Source organism: Nipponia nippon, unplaced genomic scaffold (assembly GCF_047370975.1).
Source record: "Nipponia nippon isolate SJK-2023a ecotype South Korea unplaced genomic scaffold, ASM4737097v1 scaffold_2, whole genome shotgun sequence".
Classification (NCBI taxonomy): domain Eukaryota; kingdom Metazoa; phylum Chordata; class Aves; order Pelecaniformes; family Threskiornithidae; genus Nipponia; species Nipponia nippon.
In genome coordinates, this window is record NW_028262336.1 from 7258680 (window position 1) to 7281012 (window position 22333).

Here is a 22333-nt window from a genome sequence, read left to right on the forward strand (position 1 = left end):
GGTGGCTGGTGCCCAAGAGGCACAACTACCTAACAAGTTACCAGAAGATGAAAGGCATTATGCTCTGTTTACTGATGGATCCTATCGTGTTGTAGGAAACCATCAGAAGTGGAAAGCATATTTAGAGGATAGTTAGAGGATAGTTTGCTCTCTTCCAAAATTTCCTCTATCCCATTGCATCTTTTAATTTTTTTCATGTTCATGCAGCAGTCATCTATCCACTATGCCACATGTCTGCACATTTATACCACCTTAGTTTCCTTGTCTTCGCATCAAATTTGAGCACTATTTCTTTTACATTTGAGGCCTCATACTGCTTACATGTTGCCTACTTCTCTCTCCAGCCTTGTATCTTAATCTCTACTTACATAAACACCTCTTCTTCCTCTCCATGCCCTTGTGTAAAATATAGCTATGATTGATAGTTGTTCACAAGTGTTACTAATTCCTAGATCAATGGTAAAAACTCAGAAAATAAACCAGAGTGTTACTGTGAATAGCATATCGAAAACCTCAGAACACTGCAGAGGAGTGTCAAAATGTTGAATTGAATTTAAAAAACAAGTGGGGAAAAATATACAGAACGTCCTCCCACACACAACTGCAGTCAATAAATAAGATGATTCTGTGACCAAGATGATCCAGCTGAATTTCTGTCTTACCTGATTTTCTTTGTATGATCATTATCAGTCTTTTTTTTTACTTATTTACCTAAGATCTTAATTTACACTCCTCCGTTCCAGTGAACATCAATGCAGACCATTTTTGAACACCAGTCTGATCAAACAAAATTACCAGAACACCAGACTACAGTCACCAGTACAGGTTGCCAATGTTCAAACGTGGTGTGCAGTCCTAGCTCCTGAGCAGTTCTATTTCCTGCCAACTCTGATCTATTTTCTGTCTTTACCTCTTATGTCTCTGTCCTCTGTGGTAGTTATTCTTACTCGTAGCTTTCAACAGCTGAGGCCTTTTGTCTACTGCTGGCCTACAGAACTGTGCTGTGGCTTAAGAAAGGAAAAGAAAGCCTGAATCTGAAGTTACTAGATCAGTGAGGAAGTGGGGAAACAGGTAGAGTATTATTTTTAAAAAACCTACACAACAGTATTCTGAAAAAACCAGAGTTTTTCAGTGAAAGATGTGGACCAGCTTCAATTTCTGTATCATTTGTCTTGAAAAGTATGTAAAATAGGCTTTTATTTTCCCTTAAAACTCAGTTTCTCCCCCCCAGGGTCTGGAAAGCCTTGTGGTTCAAGATGAGAACTACGCTGCCAGTAGCTAAGTAGCTACTGAAAGGAGAAATCATTAAAAATGTCACTTGCGGAGAAGACTTGAGACTGCTTATTTTTTTGAGGGAGAGGAATCTTCTTGGAGGCAGTGACAAAGAAGTGACAAAGAAGTAGCAGTAGTAGTAGTAGTAGTAGTAGTAGTAGTGACAAATATGAAGAACAAGTTTCTCTTCCCAAGACTAAGATTTCCTTCTTGATATTAAACTCAGCCTTGAATAATCTCCTCTGCTTTTACCCTCTCTGAGCTCTGCTGCAGGGTTTATCTTCACTCATCAGCCTCCTGAGGAGAGCCAATGAACGGAAGGCAGAGTTGTTCAATCTGTTTCCTCAGTGTTCGCCTAGGCTCTCAGCACAGGAAGCCTAGTGCTCTGAAAAGTCAGAAGGAGGAACCTCTCCAGCTTTGAGGAGCCAGTCGATCAGGAGCACGCACAGCTAGAGGAGAGGAGTGAGAAAGGGAGAGAGAAAACACTGACATTGGCTGCTGAGGATGCACTGGCAGGGAAGAAATACTCCCCATGACCACAGCTAGGTTGGCGGTGGGATGGATGGAGTGACGGAGCTGCCTGAGCCATGAAAGCAGGAGCCGACATGGAGATTGCTGGAAAGACTGTGTGTGTTTTTGTGCTGCTCACCATCACCAAGGTCACGAGAACAGTGGGTGAGTGTAACTGGGACCAATCAGCCGTCGGGATGGAAGAAAGGGGAATGTGTGCAGATATTTTCTTTCCATAAAAGCTGTGCATCATGCTGTGACTTTCTTTAATTGCTAAAAATTATGGAGCACAACTAAAACATGCTTCGCCAATATCCACTCCTGCTCTTCTTTTCTTACTGGTCACAAGGCTGCCAGGCATTATCCCTGTGACTTCCATGTAGGCAATTATTTAGTGACCCTTAGCTGGGAATGTACCATTTGTCACAGATATAGCCTTTTTACTCAGACCTCTAAATCCACATCATCTGAGAAAACAATCCATTTGACGTATTAAAAACATGCCCGGGAAAATGTTTGTGAACTTGAAGCTTTTGGCCATGTGGTTTCTGCTGAAGAGAGGCTGCAGATACTCTGAAATAGGGCAGGGATCTCTTGCATCTTTCTGAGGAGCGGTGGAAGATCACTGATGCGCTGACAGTAGGGAGCAGGTTCTGGAATTTCGTTCTGAGGCTAACGGGCATGGTCGGTATCAAGAGTGGGAAAGGCTTTTGTGCCAAAGACAGTGGCACTCCTAAGCCTTTCTAACCCCGTCTTTTAGTGTAGTTGACTTAGTTTTAATCCAGTTTAGCTACAGCAGTTAATGTCTCCCACATACTGTTCATTTGCATTTCTAGAGTTTGTGCTCTTCCAGACACCACGCAGCAGTCTGGGGACTTGGTAATGGAACTAGAGATTTGAGCCGCAGTTCCAGAAACCTAAACTGTCTATGTATAGAGGGAGAAGGCAGATAGGTCTGTGAGATACAAATTAAACTCAGGACAGCTCTGAATAATATGTAACATTCATGTGTCCATTCCTATTATGGACAGGTAGAACTAAACTGCAGGGTCATGAGTTATTCCATTCCACTTGGCCAGAAAATAAAAATGGTTCCTTGGTGATATTTTAAAGCAAAACGGTTGCAGTCATTGTTGGCAGTGAGGGAACACCCATCTATAATGTTTGGCTGATCAAATGAGGGATCCAAAATGGTTACCTCAGTGCTACCCATTGGAAAAAATTGAAATACTTCACAAACATTATTAAACTTTGCATGGATAACCTCACAACAGGCACACTGGAGGTAAAAAACCTGTCTATAGGTAAAGAACTATCTGAAAAGAATACTGAGGGACCTGCTCAGGGTCATGCAGACAGATCATGGTAGCATCACAGGCAGTCTACATTTTTGAATACAGCTGCTCAAAAAGTAAAGGAGTATGGACACTTCACAAAAGAAAATGGGGGAGATGAAGGGGAATCCTACTGGCAAAAATTTTTTCTAAATATGGACTTTGCTGGAAATATAAAAAAAAAAAAAAATCCAGTACCCAAAAGTTAGTTTTTTCACCCAAAAGGTAATTGGATTTTAACTTCTTGGTGTCTTGGTGAATCAATGATATTCCCCTTCAAAGAATACAGAAAAAGATGTTCAGTTAAACCTGAATTTCATGCTTGAACCTTCCCCTCTCCCCCCAAAAAATGCAGCCAACATTTCATGGGAAGTTTTTAGCTAACACTGCTCTTAAACTTGTTTCCTTCAATACTAGGGTGGCTGTTCTGAGCAAGATGTAGTGAAAAGGTTTTTTCCTTCAGAGATCACAGGCTAAATGTGTCAAGCTGATCCAGTGTGTGTACTCTATCCAGAGAATGTTAGCGTTGTATGAAGCTCAGAAGGACTATGTCCCCAATTCTGAGGACTAGAGCAAGCTACTCTGAATGAAATAAGGTCATGCAAAAACTGTTGTGTGAACCAGCCTTTATCTGCATTAGCATTTTCCTTAACATTTTTTTAGCATGTTGTTTTGTGTGGTTTGGTTATTTTTGACAACAGCAGAAGGGGCAGCTCAGAAGCAAGGCTGAGGTCACTTCATGATTGTCATATCTAGATCTGCCCCCAAGTGGAGTTGGATAATATGCTACTGAAGCTGCTGGTGCGTGAGCTGTACTAACATTCCTTCTGTGACAATCCTCATAGTAGCAGCAGTGGAAAAGACTCAAAATTAAAATCTTTTTGGTAACACTTTGAAGACTTCTGTAGTTTAACTAAGCAGACAGGACACCTCAGGTGGTTGTGTACGTACTCCAAAGGAAACGGGATAAGAGAGGGCAAGATATTCTATGAGAGGTTCATGGTATAAATCTCTTTTTATTGGATTAACATTTGCAGTGTTGGACTGTGTAAGTCCTGCACCTGCAGTTGTATCCTGTGACAACAGATATGACTAAGTAAGTGCTTTAGAGGAAGATGCAAGAAATCCATTGTCAGTAACGAGATGTGATTCCCTATGGTTAGTTCAGTTTTATCGATAGTTAAAAATTGAACTCAGTGGCATTGCATCAGTGCTGGAATTAAAGTGTCTGAGGTGAATAAAAGTGAAGTAGATTTACAGAGCAACCTGGCTGGAGTTCAAGTTTACCTGCATACATAACTTTCTTGAACGCTACTGCTTTCATTTAGTTTATTTCCTTAATATAACTTGTAAATTCTCTTTCACTAGTGCACTAGTGTTTTATTGCCTTCTTACTTTCTCTGTCCTAGTGTGTTTCAGCGCTCCTGTCTCTGTTGCCTCCTATTCTCATTTACCGTGGAATCTTGCTCCAGATAGATACAAAAAAACCATACACTAAAAAACTATTCTGGTAAACTTACATTTGTCTCCATTTCACTATTTCTTTGCTGCTCCTTTGGGTCTGTGTGCTGGAATCACTCTGACTTCTTTTACCCTAAAAACAGCTGAATCCAAACAGCTTGTTTTTCTTAAGCAAATGCTTAAAACAGAATTCCGTACTATTAAATTAAGCAAAAAATTTCTCAAAGACATCTAAATTGCCCTAGTACAATCTTCAAAGCATGTCCTTGTGACATTAATGTTTTACTTTGCTGTGGTCCAAATGCAATGTCTGAATGTGTCTAGTTTCAAAACCATGGAAACAAGGAAGTTGAGTCTTGCAAGTTGACCACATACTCCATGACTACGAAGTGGATTTTCTTTAATTGTGAATGCACTTATAGAAGTACATGCTACTTAAAACTCACAGCTGATATATTTTGTATCTAGAGGTACAACAATTCATAAGAAAAAAGTGTAGGGAATTTTCTTATGCTGCCTTATCTTTGTATTGAATAAGAAAATGCTAGGAAGAAAAGTACTACGCTAAAGCTAAGCACTAAACAAGGTATAACTGAGATTTTATCCATATAAAACTGAGGTAATAAGTGTGTTTTCACAGCAGTCCCTTATCTGCTCTCTGCAAAGTACAAAAAAGAGGGCACACAACCTACCGTTTGCAGTCAATGATCTATTTTTGTTTAGAATAGCAGGAAAATGCCACTTAAGAATAAATAAACGAACAATACAACTTATTTTATTCTTCTTCTCATGAGGAAGACAGTAAAAGGCCAAGTTCAGCATGCAGAACAGAATATAAAACATTCTGTATCTGTTTCTATACTGAGAAGTGGGGGGCTTTGTGCTTTGCTACACATGGCGTCACAGTGCTACTCTGAAAGAAATACTACCCAAGGCACTTTGGCATCCCGTGTAAATCCCTTTCCCCCTCATCCATTCCAGCTCACATTCTGCAAGGATGAAGATCTACTTACTTTGCACACAAAAGTTGCTATACCAAGTTTAAAGTTTACAGTCAGACTGATATAATATGTGACAGCTTGTTAAGTTCAGTGATGATTTGTTATCCGTTGAGGATTTGGCCGATGGTGTTTGTTCTGCAAGCTGGATGACTCTAACACATCATTTAAACACCAACTAATTCCTTCATTAAAGAAGTGTACCCATCCTTTTTTCTACAAAGTCATGTTTATATTGAGACATAGCCCATTTACGTGAGGGTAGAAGCAAAACCTCAGGAAGGACCCCTACATCACTGCATCAAATCACCTTTTTTTGCAGGCATTGTATCATGAAACACTTTTCATAAACAATCTGAGCAGCAAAAAAAGCACCCACCTTATTGAAAGGCTGGTTTTAATCCTGATTGAGGCAAGTTTCTCTATTCTAATTTCCAGCCTAAATTTGTTGTACTACCTTTTTTTTATTGTTATTACATTTTGAGCTGCTGAATTTCAGCACACATCTACCATTCTACTCATCAAGGTCACCTGGTTCTTTTTGTGTGACATTTCCATTCTCTATATTAGTAATGCTACATTCTTCCGGCTTTCAGCAAATTTCCTCACACGCTCCTGATACGAACACCAATGCCATTAGTAAAACCCTTAAACAGAATTACCCTAAAAATCATCTGCTGAGAAACATTATTAGCAAGCTACCTTCAACCTGACACCTCCTTTTAGCACTGCCTTTTGCCTTCTCTTGTTAATCCAGTTCTTTATCCATCATGTTTCCCTCCAGTTGTCCCTCTGTTCTTCAGCTTAATTTATGATTCTCAAGAGGACACTGTATCAAAGCGCATCTCTAATTAGGCAAGCTTTAACATGTTTCCTTTGCCTTCAAATTCAGCTGTCTTGAATGACTGCTTGAAAGGATACTGGAGAAAGCTAAAGAGAATGAAAAGATCATAGAAAAATTAAAAACTAGGAACTGGCAACTGCAAACATTTATTCCACCTTGAATGGGAAGACTGAAACCTTGGGTTCATTATGAAGTTCTGTCAGCGTGCTCACCTCTCTGCAACATATAAAGTCGTGTTAAAGTGTGCAATCTAAAAAAAATCCAGCCATGCTGCAGACACTTCATACTGGAAAACCAGAGTTTACAATGACAAAGTGTATTTTTCTGGCTGTGTTTTAAGCTTGCTTTCAGCTTGTGTGAGAGAGCAGGAAAGAGATTTATACTGCAAGTGACACAGTAATGGTGGCAGAAAAGAAATGTGTTAAAAGGAGAACAAAAGAAGGATTTGAGTATGAGGAAGAAAGGAATTTCTGAAAATAGGAAAAAAGCCTAAATAGAATGAAAGGGGAATAGGAGATATTTTCAAGGAATAATGACGAGTACGGATAAGAGTATGAGTGGAAAACTAACAAGAAAGGTTTAAGTCTCTTATTGTGTCCTTTTAAAGATATGTCCACGCTGAAAAAACTGTGATCACAGCTTCAAGAAACAGTCATATGAGCTCAGGCCAGCTAGTTCATGTATTTCTATCACGAAAATTAGAGTAGACTAATTACTTACTACTCGCCGGACACGCAGGGCTGGTTTTCAGCCCACACTCTGTCCTGTGCTGCTGTGGCTACGTTTTCAGAGCCACAAAGCTATCAAATATAAAACTCTGTCAGTACTTTAGCAATCCCTGTGCTAGTATAAAGCACTTCGTTTCTCTTTCACTTCATTCCAGACAAGCCTTGCTAAGTGTCACAGGCACTCTGTGGCAGTAGAAGGGGAAAACAGATGCAGAGCTCAGCCTGTTGTATCTGGCCTCTTCCAAGTGTCCGGTACTGCCTTTTTGATTATGACTTGCTATGACTCATATAATATATTCATTCCAAGATACAGTTAGTCATTCGCTTGCGGTACAATCATTGTTTCAGTTCATTATACCTCTAAGTTTAATACGTCATGCAGTGTGTGTGGGGGGAGATGCACCAAAACGCTGTGGTAGATTGTTACTGTAAGAAATGAAGACACAATAGGATGATGTCTGAGAAAGTAAAGCAGTCTCAGTACAGTGCGAAAAACTCTTTAACAGCTAAATTTCTGAAGAGGCTGTCATGGAACTTGAGTCATTTTGGGGGCAAGAAAAAGTTCTACTGTGGGTTAAAACCTGCTATAAAGAATAACAGAGGCTGGAAATCTTTCCTATTTGAAAGCAATCAAAAGCACTTTCAAGCTGCATAGCTGTCTGATTTTGCAGTGATTCCCCTGAAAAATTTAGTGGCTTCACAATCAAATTTTCCTGTTTTTAAAATCTTTCTTTCTCCTTTTACTGTGAGGAAGACTCTGCGAAACAGGAGAAATGACTAAATAAGTGATGCTGCAAAGGAACAGGTGCAACTAGTTATCCACGACAGCTGTCAAACACACTACATAAACCACATTAAAAAAAACAGAGCAAAGTCTTTCCCCCAGTCTTTTTCAATTACAGTAATCTTAGCGCGACAACAGCAACCAGCACATTTTTGAAACACAAATGCGAACTCCTCGACCGAGTTTGTTTTTCCCTGAGAGAGGATATGTCCATTTTCAAACATGGAAGTGGAATCTGGCAGTGCATTGGAATGTGCACTCAATGCACTGGAATAGAGCTTGAGAACCTCCTCAGACATGGCTTAAAATCTTCTTCAACAGTCAAGGAGAGACAATGAGGGATGGCGTAATATTATTGGTATTATAATTAGATGAACTCCAACGGCTGGAGTCAAATTGGAGGACCTGAGCCTAAAGGCCTCCTACCCTACCCACCTGTCAGACAAGTCTCCAAGGTAAAACCTGCCCGTGATGGATTTGCGTGCACAACCAAAATAGGACAGTTCGGCCCAGAGCTGTACAGAATTGCCGGCACCTGACTCGCCTGTTCTTTACATCAGTGTGACAGACGGCACGTACTCCTGGGCTCCTGAGCTCTGCTCCTTCTGGCTAACAGAAAACATGATTGCCATTTTCCAGACTCCACTCATTTGTGAAGAATAAGACTGAAAATGAGAAGTTATTTACAATAAATGTGTAGATATACGATCCTTCATTTCATCTCTCTTCTGTGCAATGAAATAGTTAACAGTACTGACATTTAATTATCATCCTACGGTTATCACAGCACCGAGATGAGCCTGATATAGCTCACACCTCTTCGAACTTCTTGTTCTCTGCAGACCCACAGAGAGCGAGGCCTTTGCTGCACTGGTTATCCCCGTTTTCAGCTACAGCAAGCTGTCAGTTCAGGTCAGCTATAACACGGGATTTCACCTTGAGAGAAGTAGCAGTGCAACGTACTGGCTTGTTTCCGAGACGTCATTTGAATAGATAAATGCTGACATGTAGGGCACATATGCCCTGACGCATTGGTCGTAAACCAATCAGCTATCACAGAGGAAACTTTTAGCCATTTTACAAGACCATTCCAGAAAACAGTGGTGGAGTGACAGGTCTGAATTAAAACACTTGCAGCACTGAACCTTCCCTCTTTAACAGAGTCAAATACTTTTGTTTGTTTAGTTCTCCTGCAGAGCACATCCCCTTTAGGTTTAGTGAAATTCTCGGAGGGAAGGGGACATTGTGTCTTCCCGCAGAGCTGCTGCATCATACCCAAGAGTGCAGGCTGGGGCAGGCAGCATAAGGAGGGGAAAGAAAGCAGATGAGGAGACCCTGGCAAAGGGCTTGGTTGGAGCAGACCCAGAAGAAGTCATAGAAGTGATGGAAAAAGGAGCTCAGAAGAGATCATGTGGAATCTGTACAGCCTGACAGTCACCAAAAGCTGGTGGAGTAGAAGAGAGAACTGGGAGAAAGAATCTGTTCTGCAAAGGCACAGGGAGCCGGGAAGATTTATTTTCAGGCCTTATTTTTCAGGAGTATAGCTAGCAATTCTGAGTTCCCTAACGAGCTATCACTTTCTAGCATATTGGTTTATGTTCTAATAAAACATACTTTTAGAGACTAGATGGCTTTTGGTATGCTCACTAGAAAGAGAAAGTAGGGCATGTCCAACTTCAGCCCAACATGAGGTCCTATCAACATCTCCAAATTGAAGGAAATGCTATGGCTGACCAGGAAGGACAGGGTAGGGATGAGGATAATTTCTGTTTCCAGAACTGCCTTTGTGCTGGTTGATCCCATAGCTATTTACAGATTAATTCCTGAGAATATACATTTGGACTGTTTTTAAATAAAGCTAACTCTGTGGTAAAAACCAGCAAGTCTTGACAACTCATTAGGCTATATTTTAGATTGAAATAAGGCAAAGAAAGGTAAATCCTCTTTTCATCAGAAACTGTTATGAAAATGGCTGACACTGTTCTTTATGATTTGGAAGCTTCTTATTAAGTATTACCCAGCCCCAATCCTGTTTTGCTTGTGAGTGACAAGATTTTAGCTCACACAGTTCAAAACCCTAAATTATCTGAACTTGGTACTATGCTCTGTGATAAAATGAAGCAGAGCTCTCTTTTTGCATATGCTTTCTTGGGAGAACAGCAAGCATGCTGGAAGATTTCTGCACCATGTGATAATGTAAGTGAGCATCTATAGAAATGGAAGCACTCTAACCATCCACATGGCTGACAAGCAGGGCTAATGAGCAAAAGCCCAGCAGAACTATCAGCCTGGCTACACTGGTTTTGGGACTCGGTCTAGTAGGTATCCACAGCACTCTGCCATCACAACATGCTTCCATGCCACATTGAACTGGAAGAGGATCAAAATAGGTGCAGGTTCTGCAGTTACACCTTGCTCCCGTACCAATTTTTTTCTTTCTCTGACTTCAACACAGAGTTTTAGACAGTTCTTGGGTGAATGCTAGCAGGCTAACAGGGTCATAATAAAGGATAAAACCTCTTCCTAACAATATGTCTGTTCTACAGAGATAAAAACATATTCTCTGTTCCACCTTAAGAGGAGGTCTTCAAAGTCATTTCAGAAATACAAATTAACCAAACCTTTCAGGATTTTTTGCATATGCATTCTTCTGTAAAAGAAGTCTAAAGATCATGTTTCTAGCAGCATGCATGAGAAAAGATGCAAACTAAGGAAGAAGCACACAATTCATATTTACACTAATGCCATTTATCTGCACTCTAGCAATGAAAGAGGGTAGTAAAGTGAAAGCAGTTTAATTTTATTATCTTTATAATGCCTCTTTACAATAGTAGGAAGGTGTATGTAAGGCTAGGATAAACAAGAAGATTTTTTACTAATTAATCTACCATCTGGGGAAAAGCTCCTGCCTTGCTAAAAGCCTTCTAAATTAATAACAAGATACAGGGGAATTCAGAATCCTTCTACAAATGTATTGTAAACCTAAAATTGTACTTAAACATGATTCAGCAGATTTTAAGCTGACTGATGTGGCTTATCATTTGAAGTGAACGGTACCTGATTCATTCAGGGGAGAATATGACAGAAAGGCATAGCAGAAAGCACCACTTTCACTCCCTCTTTCTTTACAGCCTTGAAGCACACAAGTCGTTATGCTGGGGAACTTGTACATTGCAATAGGTTGCTTAGGAGATGCAGAGTTGAAAGACAAGTAAAATGATACTGCTTTAATATGTAAATGAAAGTGTACCCAGTTAAATATGCACAACATCGTCATTCCTGTGCAACACTTGCAAACATTATCCAAAGAAACCCCAGCCCCGGCACACAGGCTGTTTGAATGCTTAGGTTTGCTTAGTCATTTTCAGATGAGGTCAGCCATACTGATGACATGACTCTTGGCATCCGAGGCTCTTGGCAGTATTAAACTGGGAGAGGAAACACTTTGTTCTCCAATTTTCAGAGACTTTCACAGAACTCACATTCAGACAGCATCATGAGACAAAAGGCTTCTTTCAGTTCCTCTCCTCCTGGTAAAATCACCTGAGTTTAAAACACACAGCTCACATTTTCTTGAAATGCCATTAAGCAGAAAAAACCTTGTCATTTAAAAACACTTCCAGTGTAATAATGTATCACAGAACACTGTTGACAATTGAATTAAGGAGACAAGCATTTGTGGGGCTGGTGGGTAATTGGTGTATCAGAAAATGGTGTGGACAGATAGCACTTTTCTTCTTCAGCCGTGCTTGGAAACATTAATTGATGAATCCTGACAGTACTGAGCAGCAGGAAGCTAAGTATTATTTCCTTTATTTAATAAAAATTGCAAGTGGATGGCTTCAGTGAAGTACTATCCCCACCTAATTTTCCTCTTCTACCAGAAAAAAAAACCCGTCTCAGAATTACACTCTGGTTTCCATGTTATACAGCTGGAGTAACTAATACCTTACAGTGCTGCATGGTGTAGTGTAGTGTAGTGTAGTGTAGTGTAGTGTAGTGTAGTGTAGTGTAGTGTAGCGTAGTGTAGTGTAGTGTGGGGCAATATGGCAGCTACACCTCCTATCAATCTGCAGAAGCTAGGTCTAAGTTTGGAAATGTCTTCACCCAAAGGATACTTAATCCTCAAAATGAAAAGGCAAAAATATTTAAAGGAATCTTTAAACGGTTAAAATGCAGTGAACTGTGTTCATTTTCTGAGTTAGAAATAATTTCCCAAGAACACAGTTAAATGGAAAGAAAAGTGGTTGAGCTGGAATGGTTCATTCATGCAAATTCCAGAAGATAATGAGATTTCAGACAATATTATTACGATAAAAACAACTGTAGCTTTCTCAAAGGGGCTAATAGTAATGATTTGACTAATAATTTGAAGTTGATGCTCATTAAGACCTTCTCTTATAGTGTTGTGAATGTTCAGAAACTGGGCTTCACATTGTGCCAGCCAGCAGAGGTAATTGAATTCCAGCTCTGGTTAGGGGATAGAGAAACACAACAAAGTCAGGTCTGGTATCTCTGAGGAAGACTTTGGCAAAGGTTTGATTAATCACGCAAAACTTAGGTCTTCTAATTCTTTGCATATTCCAGCTGAACTTTCAATTACCTCTTTAGTATATCTGCTTGAAAGGTTTGGGGAGGAGTTTAACATACTTGGAATAATTTGTGAAAAACTCATTTGTCAGTACAAATCAGGTTGGTTAACGTTTGTTGTCCCTCCAGATTAGTGCATGGTTTGAAAGTAGTACTATGATTTTCTCCTCGCACACCTCCTCAGAATGCCACTAAATGCCAAAATGCCACTAAAACCATTACTCAGCCCAAGGAAAGAGCAACTTGAGGTTCCACCAGAGACACAGAGCACTCGGAGATCAGTGGTTTACAGTCCCGAAGTTTAATGGTCACCTATTAAAAGAGGAAATGAGTGAGGTGGTAAATGGAGGCTGGCTTGGACTACAGCTATAGGTGTTATTCCTATTAATTCATTGATTGTTGCACCTAGGACATTTTGAGAAACATAGGTTATTTACCTGGAACAGGTCTTCTTCAGGTGGTTATTTATACACATACATAAATTATGGATTTTTGGTGCTGTTTGCTTCTAATTTCAGCAGGATCCAAAGGACAGAGGTGGAAGTAGATGATCTTTAAGGTCCCTTCCAACCCAAACCATTCTATGGTTCTGTGGTTCTATGAAAAGGTCCCAATGTAACTAGTTGAAACAAAGCAAAAGAACTGACTGTCCCAAAGTTGGCATAATGTTGAGAGGTTTCAATGGTCAAGGAAATAGTGAAATGAATCCTGGGGTTAGAAACTTGACCCCTTGGATGTGTCAGCTGAAGAGACAGGCAGATAAGGAGTCCCAAATCTGGTCAATATAACGAGAGCAAGCACGACTCACGTTCAATATATGCAAAAAAGAATCAGCCCTGAAAGCCTGTGGAAAAAAAAAAACAATGGGAAAATCAGTTTCTTGGCTAAGGACAAATTCAGGGACCCATAAGCAAAAAAAAAAATAAAAAAAAAAAATTTACAGGCAATCCTGAGGGTGTAACTTGTCTTGAACAAGCACAGCCCACAGAGGAGCCGTAACAGCGGTCTCGCTCTCTGCCCTTCAATGGCCAATGTGATAACTTCCAAAAAGGACAAGAGGACTAGGTCCAAGCTTTTCCATACAGACATCTAGCTTCAAGTACATAGTTCATGGATCATGAAAAGATAAAGAGAGGAGGTGTTGTGCAAGCAAGATTCATCTTTTAAAACCCAAAAGAAGACTCAGTGTCATAGAAGGACAAAAAATAAAATAGAACGTGTTTCCAAGCAAATGCAAAACAGAATTCAAGAAGAAGACATACTCACTATTAGAGAGTCAACACAGTTGATACATCAACTGAAAAAAGTTTCTCTGCAATCTTAGCCTCTCAAGCAAGAGGCACATGGATATGGGCATGTTTTACACCTTCGTAGCTGTGTGCCTGGCACAAAGATGGTCAGGACTTACATTCACGGCCTGTGGGGACTGCTGCAGTAAAAAAAGTACAGTCGCAGTGTGAATGCGTATGTACACATTGTGTACACTCATAGTGTGAATATATGTGTTCACAAAGATTCAGAAAATTAAAAGACACCACTGAGACATAAGGCAAAAACCTTTTCTCCTACACAAAGCTCCATCATTGTTGTTTATGTTGTGGTCATGTCTGAGAGGTATAGAAAAGGCCTTTGCCCACAGCGTTGGATTTTGTATGAATGCAGAAAAGTTGCTCACTTCATTGGTAGCAACAGCCCCAGAGAAAAGTCATTATCATGTGGCCAAATGCAATACTCAAATTTCTATCATTTCAGCCTGTAAGTGGCAACCCACTGGAGGATTTCCCAACAGAAACACACTATTCAGATGATGAGCTGATTAAGACAATTAAGGATAGGATCTTCCTCCAGTATCTGTCTTATCCACTAAGTTGAGCCCCAGTGGGAAATTTGTTGATAGTTTCAAGAGGGTAGGCTGTGATAGGCCCCTGGCTCCATTATCCACAGCTGTAACATGAGATGACAGACAACTTGCAGATGAGCACAGACAGGGCCTCAATCTGGACAATCTGGAGATCTATTCCCGCCTAAGAAGACAGAGACAGCTCTTGGGCTGGCACAGACAGGGCCTCACGCAGGCACGTAACAGCGCAGACATTTCTCTGTGAAGCACGGAGCAGAACTCCAAGGCTATGAGTGACATCCCTGGGCACCTTCTCACACGTCCCTCTCCTTCTTTCTCTCCTTCAGGGAACAACAGCGTGTCAGTGACAGTAGGCAACAGCTCTGTGCTCGCCTGCCCTTCCAAACCAAGTGTAATGATGGTAACGTGGAAAATAAGCCCCAAGGTTGGAGGCCGCTGCACCTTGGGGTACAGGGCTGATACGAACGAGACCAACAGAACAAACTGCAGTGACAGCATGAACTGGAAACTCACACCAGAGCGCGATCCTGCCCTTGAGATACGGCAAGTGGGAATAGCCCATGAAGGAAATTACACCTGTGAAGTAGTAGCAACAGAAGGGAACTTCCACAAGACGTACAACCTGATCGTGCTAGGTAAGGGACTCCTTCCTCATTTTACCGTTCTCCAAAGGACCGTGTCTGGGCCTGGACATACAAAGCTCCTCTCCCCATGCACCAGGGGAAGCGTGCAGTAAGAAGAGGAGCTTTCTTGCCGGGATAAATTGTCATGCATTTCATTGATAGTAGCTCTGTGTCTCCCTTCTCCTTATTTCCCAAAACTCTTCTCCCTTCTGCTGCCCCCTTTTCCACTGTCTAGTTAGAAACGACCGGTGTGAAGCAATTTCCAAGACACTAAAAGAGGATTCTGCATATGCATCCAGTTGTGCTGTAGAATCACTCATTAATACGCTAATTTAAGACAACTAAATCACGTGACAGTAACAGTTCCAAGTGCTGAGATACTCCATCACACACGGGATGTTCTTATCCAGACAGTAGGAATGGACCCACTTCCTCCTGTGCTGGCATTCAGATACACTTTAAACCACGTGTACGATGGCTGCTTAGGACACAAGTCTGATTCAGCCCTGTATCTGGGATAATTCCCTAGGGCAATGTCCAGGGGTACCTCCTCTAATGGTACATGGCTGTGGTAACTCACTGCATGGGGGAAGAGTTGTCCAAACGGAAAAAAGAGGCACGATCTTTGCCTCTTGTGAGTTTGGCCCATGTCGCTGTAATGGGATGGCACCTCCAACCTTATTCTCTTCTTTTCACTGTGTTCATTTTGGGTAGAGAACAAGAACATCCTATCCCAGCTGTGGCAAACTAACTCCATGTATCTCCCCCTCCTGATGCTTTGCAGTCCCCCCCAGGCTGACCCTGTACTGTGATGACCACGGCAACACCGTGTGCGAGGCAGTGGCAGGGAAGCCGGCTGCTCAGGTCTTGTGGGTCCTAGAGGGCAACTCCACCCCCAAGGAAGAAGTCCATGACAACGGGACAGTGACTGTTCTCAGCAAGTTCACAGCACACAGCAGCAACGTGACTAATACCACCTGCATTGTGTCCCACCCAGCTGGGAACCAGAGCAAGTCCATAGCCTGTCACCCCTCAAGTAAGCTTCCCTTCGTGCGTTCGGCACTCAAAATCCTGGTTAGCCTCCTGTGCACACTCTTGGTCCTTCTAGGAAGGAAAAGCTATAGAATCCTTCAGTGAAGTCCCATATAGACAAGAGTACCATCCCCAACTGCCTTTTCCCAGAAACATCACCAGCTTGTCTGTGTTCTAGACACTATTTCCTAATGGTTTCTTCCCTAAGAGGGATATACATAAGCGTGGTAGCATTCTTTTGGTAGTGGAAATGTTCTTGGAAACAGAGACAAAGCAGTCACGGTCCGAGTGTTAAAATAATCACTTGGAAGCAGAACATCAGCAAAATTTTTTTCTGATGCAAACCTAAAGTCTCGTGCTCAGGTCATGGTAAGAAAGAGAAAGAGAACCAACTCCTGTGTGGCCAGCAGAAACAAATAAATCGCTTCATTCCGAGTTGTGAATGTCTGACACCAACACATTTGGGTTCTGGTTTTTGCTTTTTTTGTTGCTTTTGAGAATTACCCATGAGTTGCAGTACTGAGATATGCTGAGTCCTTGAGAGGAGCTCAGATATGGCTTAGTGAAAAATTATCATGAGTGTCCACTGTGGGATTTGTGGGATCTGCTTCTGTCTCTGACACAGACTCCATTTGTGTTTCTCAGACAAGTTTCATTACTGACTTTCCCTTCTGCTGAAGGGGATTATATTTATTTTACAAACATGCTGAATATGTGTGTAGGTGCTAAAGCAGCTTTAATCTTATACTGAAATAATAAAGAAACTGAGCAGTAAGAAGATATGACTAAGATCAATTCTTTGTGCTTAGAGAACAGCTTTATCCTGCCTGTCTCCATCATCACTGGTGTCCTGAGCATTATCACCGTCATGGCTGTCATTTACTATTTTAAGCTCCACAGAGACAGGTATGTACGATAGGGTGCTAAGGAAAGATTGCTAGAAGAAATCTTTAAGTACTGTTTGTGTCTTGAAATCATATGTTTCTGTCAGTCTGTGCTGCTACGAATAACTGAATTAACTACATCAAATATTTCCATACTGCAGACACTGCATTGCACACATCTTCACTGAACAATGCACCTGGTAAAATATAAATGGGCAGAAGTTGGCAGAGGATCCTCATTGTCTTGCCTGCTACACTAAAGGGGAACTCTTCATTCTAATTGGAAACTGTTCTTCAGATACGGTGATAGTCTGCCAGTGTTTCTCTTGTTTAGAGCAGGGGGTTGGTTCTGTCAAGTGCCAGAGGACTGACCGGTGCTATCCTGCCATATCAATAGAGGGGACAGCAGATTGTATCTGTATTTACGAAAAAGCTCCCTGGGTGAAGCTGGACTCTAGCCCCTTTAGGACTGGCTGTGGAGAAAAAAGCAGTTCCAAGGAAAAACTACAGAAATCATTTGTGCAGAGAAAGGCTGAATTAGCATCTGTACTGAAAACCTCAGCTATGTTCCCTCCTTCTCCTATGCCAAAACTGTTTTCCTCCCAAAGCTTCTCCCTTAGAGGCGAAGAATGGTTCAATACAGTTTCACTAACTGCAAATTGTACATCCTTTCAGAGGACTTTGATTTTAATCTTCTGCCTCCACTTTGTGCTTAAGCTCCCACAAACATGAGAAAAGACCTCTAAAGAATGTCAGGGTGCCATAATTTCAGGATCAAAAGTCAAGGAGGGAGAGACATGAGAAGGCTTTTTGGCTTTACTGTTGATGACAAGAAAAAGAAATGTTTCCTAAGCTTGTGATCAAAGAAACCAGGCTGTGATCCAGCCAAACCTAGGACTGAAGAAGGAATTTGCTTTAATATTTGTTTTCTTTTTCACAGACTGTGCCACAAAACCAAAGCTCCCGAGACTGCTCCTACACATTCCCCACAGGTAAGGAGAATGAGCAAATTTGACCATCACCAAATCAGGGATCTTCTGGTAGCCCTGAAAACATGGTCAGTAAAGGGAAATCATTAGATTTTTACTCTCCGCTTTCAGCAGGTGCTACTGTGTCTTACCTGTTTGCTTTTAGCTGTATCTCAGGACAAAACGAAGCCTATCATCACCATAATTTTGACTTGGAGCACACATTAGAGGCATGTCCCAACAGCAAAGGCTCAGCAACTTCCATCCTTTATCTTAGCAAGGAGTGAGTCCCACCACATCTCCCTGCTCATGTCAGATACACTGACCACAACTGCTGTACAAACAATACTCAGGAAGGATACTGTAATACCATGGGTTGGGGAATATTAAGAAAGCTATTAGTAAACAAGAGAATTAAACAACAAAATTAACAGACACAGGGGAAAAAAAGAATATCTCTCTTGATGTCCAGAATGATAATGTGCAAGTTTTGAAGGCCACTTTTTATCTTATATGGCCAGTCCACAATCAAAGAAGCAACCATACTCAAGACAAAACATTTTATAAAACAATGGAAGGAGACTGAAATTGTAGACTGATGGAGGAATCGATCATGGTCAAGACTCTAGCATGTTATTTGCTCTTTCTAGAGAATTAGACCCTAATAGAATTTTTTTCAGGCCCAAATAAGTAGAAGGGGAGGAAAAGGAGGCAGGTGAACCAATACCTCAGCTTTACCCTCCAAATCTCTGACAGAAACAGCAATACACATTCTTTGGTAGAAAAGGCAATAGAGGTTTTTTTCTTGAGTCCAAGAGGAATAAATGTGGGAGCACTATTTCCCAGTTACATTCTTCAGTCCAGATGAAAGACTTGCAGAGTCCTGCCAAATTAAACTACCCCTTGCATTTACAGTTTTTGGTTTTTGTTTTGTTAGGATGACACAATGGAAGTGGAACCTTATACTACTTATGTGCAGAAGGAAAACGTAATTTACAACTCAGTGTCTGACCTGACAACAGAGCAGAATCTTCCACAAGGACTGTCGCCAGCAACATGAATGATTCAACAACACTGGAAAGGGAGAGAGACACTTTATAAAAGACTGGTTATAGAAAGAAAAATCTCAGAGGATTTCATCAGATTTTGGGGCAAGACAGTTCACTAGGTCTGTTCAGACACCTGTGCTTGCTGATGAGGCTGTATAGTTCTTTTTTTTTCCCTGTTTTGCCTTTTTCCTTGGGAAAGGAAACAGGTTTCCTGTTATTCCTTGGGAAAATGTGACTGACCCCATGCCATAGTTTTTCCTAGAAAAGCTGTTGTGATCAGTCTTCCCTTTGCTGTTCTTACCTTGGAGATCCTAGTTTTGTCAGTCACTTGTAGGCATTACTTTGATGCACTTGACACTATGTTGCACACATTTGGGAGATGGGAGGAGTGTTATGTCTGAACTAAAATGAAACACTCTTCAATCAACAGCCACTTTTTTCTAATTCACAAAGTACTAACATAGTAGCCTGAGTATTGATCATCACAGAATAGCTCAAATGGCAGAATATATTGGTAGGGAAGACCTTTAATCTCCAATTCTGAAAATGGAAGTGAGTGATGAATTAACAAGGTCATCCACTAAGAAAGAGACTTCACTAGCACGATTAATTTATTTGTAAGGTTCATATTCAGTATTTCCAATAAATGTGTTCATTCTGTATTTCAGATTATTGTTATGATTACTTTTCCATAAGATTCTCTGAAGATATGTTATTTCTCTCTTTCTTAAGAGTATTGGCATTAAGATACTGTAAAAGAATTATGTTACTCAAATCTGGTAAGCTACTTTTAACAGAAAGAAACATCAAACATTTCACAAAACACAACAAGTTCAAATATGTCTTCTATAACTGTGCAATAATGTACAAAAAGGATAAAATGTTTGCTAATTCTAGTCATATTTATTTTAACTACCACAACTGAACATTTTTTTCATTCATATGTCTAGATGTTTTATTGATATTCTTTTAAATATACCTGCAAGTTCACTTTTTTATATGTAAATTAGCTTATATTATTATCTTAATGTCTTGTGTTGAGGTGACTTCTTCTCACCTTCCCAAAATATCCTTTGGGAATAAGTCAAATAAATTGTCCTCTAGCAGTTCTTAAAATTTTTGGATTGATGCCTTACTAGCTAAAGTATGAATTGGCTTTACAGTAAGAGTAAAGAAATCCATTTGTAACCCTCTGTTTACTACCTCTTATTTCAGTATTTTAAAAGACTGACTTGGGTGCTTGGTCTGATGGGAGGATCAGAAGAACTGGATTTTTCCATCAGACGATAGAAATGACTTTGCCACACATTGCTAGAGCTTTCTTTTGAGATAGCCTCCCGAGGGCTATGATCCAGTGCTTGGAAACAGACTTCTAAATCGATTGCAGTTTCTCAATGTATTACTGATGTAAACGGATACAACTGGTTATTTATTCTCACTCTACCAGCTCTGAAACAGCCACTTTTGCCCAGGTGCTCTCTGCATGCAAGTATTGCTTTTCTCCATTTCTGTATGTCATTTTGGAATGGAAGGGATCAAAGTTGAATACCAATCAGCTACAAACAGAAAGTTTTAAAGGAACCTCAGCTTCCACTGACTTACCAAGGAAGTCAACTCAGTCATAATCCTCTTAAATTCCCCAATTAAAATAGGTGTAATACTGGCCAATGATCTTTCTTCCCACCCCCAAAACAGTGTCATCACTTCTTGGACTTTTTTCTGTGGACTGGAAAGTCATTTATGTTGCTCAGTGTCCATAAAGTGGGGTTCATGCTATGACACAGCAGCTCTTGAAGGTAGATTCTTGCCAGTTTACATATAATATATTATATTTACAGATGTATAATACCTGCTAACCTGCTGTCTAGCTGTAGGGTTTTATGATCCTTTACAGGCCTATTACACTGGACTAAATCATGTATGCTCCAGACCTGGATGTTGCTAAGTTGCTAACTGGTTGATTATTTCCTTCGTCCTCCACTTTGTTACACATTCAGGCCTGCTACAGGCACTTTGAGTCAAGAGTCATGTAGGCTGTTAATGATGGCATGTATGTCATCTGACCTGAAGCCCAAAGCGGCAAAGTGGCTAGAAGGCCAAAGCAGCCAGCACAGCAACTAATCCTGCCCTTTCATGTAGGTAGGAAGACCACTGTTTCTGTGCCTAACTGATTAGCGTAGCCAAGGATGTAGCCAGATCCTCTGCAGTAAGTTGGCAGAAAACAGGATTTTAGTTTGTGACTGTGATAAATAATATGTTAAGTCTTGCGTATACACACATATACAAATATGCTCTTTGTTCCTAGCAGCACAGAAGGTCTAGAGCAGAAAGTCCCTTCCTGCACTCCTCTTTCTCCATCAAGGGACTTGCTACTTCTCTTTGCAATGTGCTGCTATTGTGCTGCAGTCATCCTCCATGCAAAAGTGCTGTGTTGACTGTCTCTTAGCGATCAGGCAAGCCTGCCCTATAAACTCCCCAGCATGTTGCAGACTCACAGGAAGAAAGTCAGCAGCTTTTCAGCTCCTCCCATAAAGAAATGTTTTGGCTTTAACCACATTTACCAATGCTATCTCTTGCTGCAACATTTAATTTTACTTAACTTGTATCTCCCACCTTTACTGCTATATTTTATCTTCACACACACATTCCAGTCTCTTGACAGTTTACAACTGCCATTCCTGCACTAATCAGGCAGTTACTAATCATGGTTATCTATCTTATGACTATAAAGAGTCCTGAGCACCGAGCTCACGTGCACAGCAAGTCAGCAGATTCGGTGCTGTTGTGCATCCACAGAGCAGCTGCACACTGAAGTGTGTCAGGCCTCCATCAGACTAAGGGCCTATTCTTAGTGGCACTGGCAGTACTAAAAAATGGATGCACTACAAATCTTGAGACTGAACATACATCAGTTCTTCTTCTGTACATACATCAATTCGTGCAGCTCTCTAACCAGAAATTATTTCATGGGAATAAAGTCAAGCTCTTCATCACCTGTTACAGCAACATGTAGGATTTGTTAAACTGCAAATTTTAGCAGAAGGGTCATTGTATCATCACTTACTTGCTTCAAACAGCTTTCCTAACAACAGAATCCATTAAAAGTGGTGTTTCAGATATTACCCTGTCTCTGCATCCCAACAGGTTTCAGGACTCATAACTACATTCTCCTGCCAGTATCACCTACTTATATTTGTCATTTACTACTTACGGTCTAGTTGGTAATCCTGCTGTCCATCATAGACCTTCTGGTTCAGTGTGTGACTGCTCTGTAGTTCTGCCCAGCTTACTTCCAGTTATGAATTAAAATGACTTCAATATCTTTGATTTTCATCCTACTGGCAATAGAAATTTAAATTTTCACCTTAGAGCTGGATGACTTTCACATGAGCATT

At 40.8% G+C, this 22333-nt stretch overlaps 1 protein-coding gene across 1 annotated transcript; it reads left to right on the forward strand.

Annotated features, from left to right (window-relative positions):
- The first annotated feature begins 1619 nt into the window (after nt 1-1619).
- On the forward strand, nt 1620-19605 carry LOC104014146 (cell surface glycoprotein CD200 receptor 1-A). The gene is made up of 6 exons (XM_087757573.1): nt 1620-1947; nt 14709-15017; nt 15790-16041; nt 16847-16943; nt 17862-17913; nt 18827-19605. Exons 1-6 carry the CDS (start codon nt 1860-1862, stop codon nt 18947-18949), a joined length of 921 nt encoding a protein of 306 aa, XP_087613699.1. The 5' UTR covers nt 1620-1859; the 3' UTR covers nt 18950-19605.
- The last annotated feature ends 2728 nt before the right edge of the window (nt 19606-22333 follow it).